Source organism: Adiantum capillus-veneris, chromosome 13, assembly GCF_014529385.1.
Source record: "Adiantum capillus-veneris isolate H3 chromosome 13, ASM1452938v2, whole genome shotgun sequence".
NCBI lineage: Eukaryota > Viridiplantae > Streptophyta > Polypodiopsida > Polypodiales > Pteridaceae > Adiantum > Adiantum capillus-veneris.
In genome coordinates, this window is record NC_140943.1 from 23,667,847 (window position 1) to 23,668,716 (window position 870).

At 43.4% G+C, this 870-nt stretch overlaps 1 protein-coding gene across 1 annotated transcript; it reads right to left on the reverse strand.

The window, feature by feature from the left end:
• On the reverse strand, positions 1 to 525 carry LOC147443708 (uncharacterized). Its single transcript, XM_086528031.1, has 2 exons — positions 404 to 525; positions 1 to 244 (listed from the first exon to the last, which is right to left on the reverse strand). The coding sequence occupies exons 1-2, from the start codon at positions 523 to 525 to the stop codon at positions 1 to 3; spliced, it is 366 nt and encodes a 121-aa protein (XP_086384157.1).
• Between the last annotated feature and the right edge of the window lie 345 nt (positions 526 to 870).

The window sequence follows — 870 nt, forward strand, 5'->3', positions numbered from 1 at the left end:
TCATGTGGGTGCGGAGTTGGAGAGATAAAATCCGAGGCTATCGATATGGGTACCAGAGCTACCATGGAAGTCGACGATCTTAGGGTAGATGAGCTCACCATTTTTGTCAGCAGGGAAGATGACCAGCGGCACCGTGGAGACGACCACACCAAGAGCCACGTTGCCCATGTACTTGGGACCAAGGAAGACGGTGTTGTATTGACCGACCATGACAGAAATATCAGCGACAGTGGCATCAGAGGAGCTGAAATCGATGTGAGATCAAATACGTATACATTATTGGAAGCACTCTTAATGATCGTATAAATAGATGAAATCCATGAATATTACCTCTTTCTTGATACCCAGAGTGCCACCATGGTGCATGGTAGTGCCGTTGCCATAGGCAACATGGATGTCGAACAGGAAACTGGGCTGGTAGTAGATGGTAAGCTTTGACACTCCACCGTTGTCCCAACCATCATCGAAGGCATCCCCACCATCACCTCCCCATGGCCCAGCCTTCACTGCAGATGACATAGCCATGCTCTCTTGATCACACACTAGGAGGAGTGATACTGCTTGCAAAACTTGCTCATGCCACGCTCATTTTATACTACAACTAGCTCAAATTTGATCACGTGTATGTTAGTACTATGCACTATAAAAACTATCAAGAGAGCTTTTCACGCTTTTCTTTGAAATAATTGGGAGTACTGTTTTCTTTTCAGCACTACAGTAGTACTTCACAAGGTGAAAACTCAAATTTGATCTTAGTACTTCGTTATATAAAAACTATAAGAGAGCTTGTCATGCGTTTCTTTAATATAATTGGGAGTACTTTCTGCATTGCACCAATATTTCACAAGGTGATAACTGATAAGGTGATAA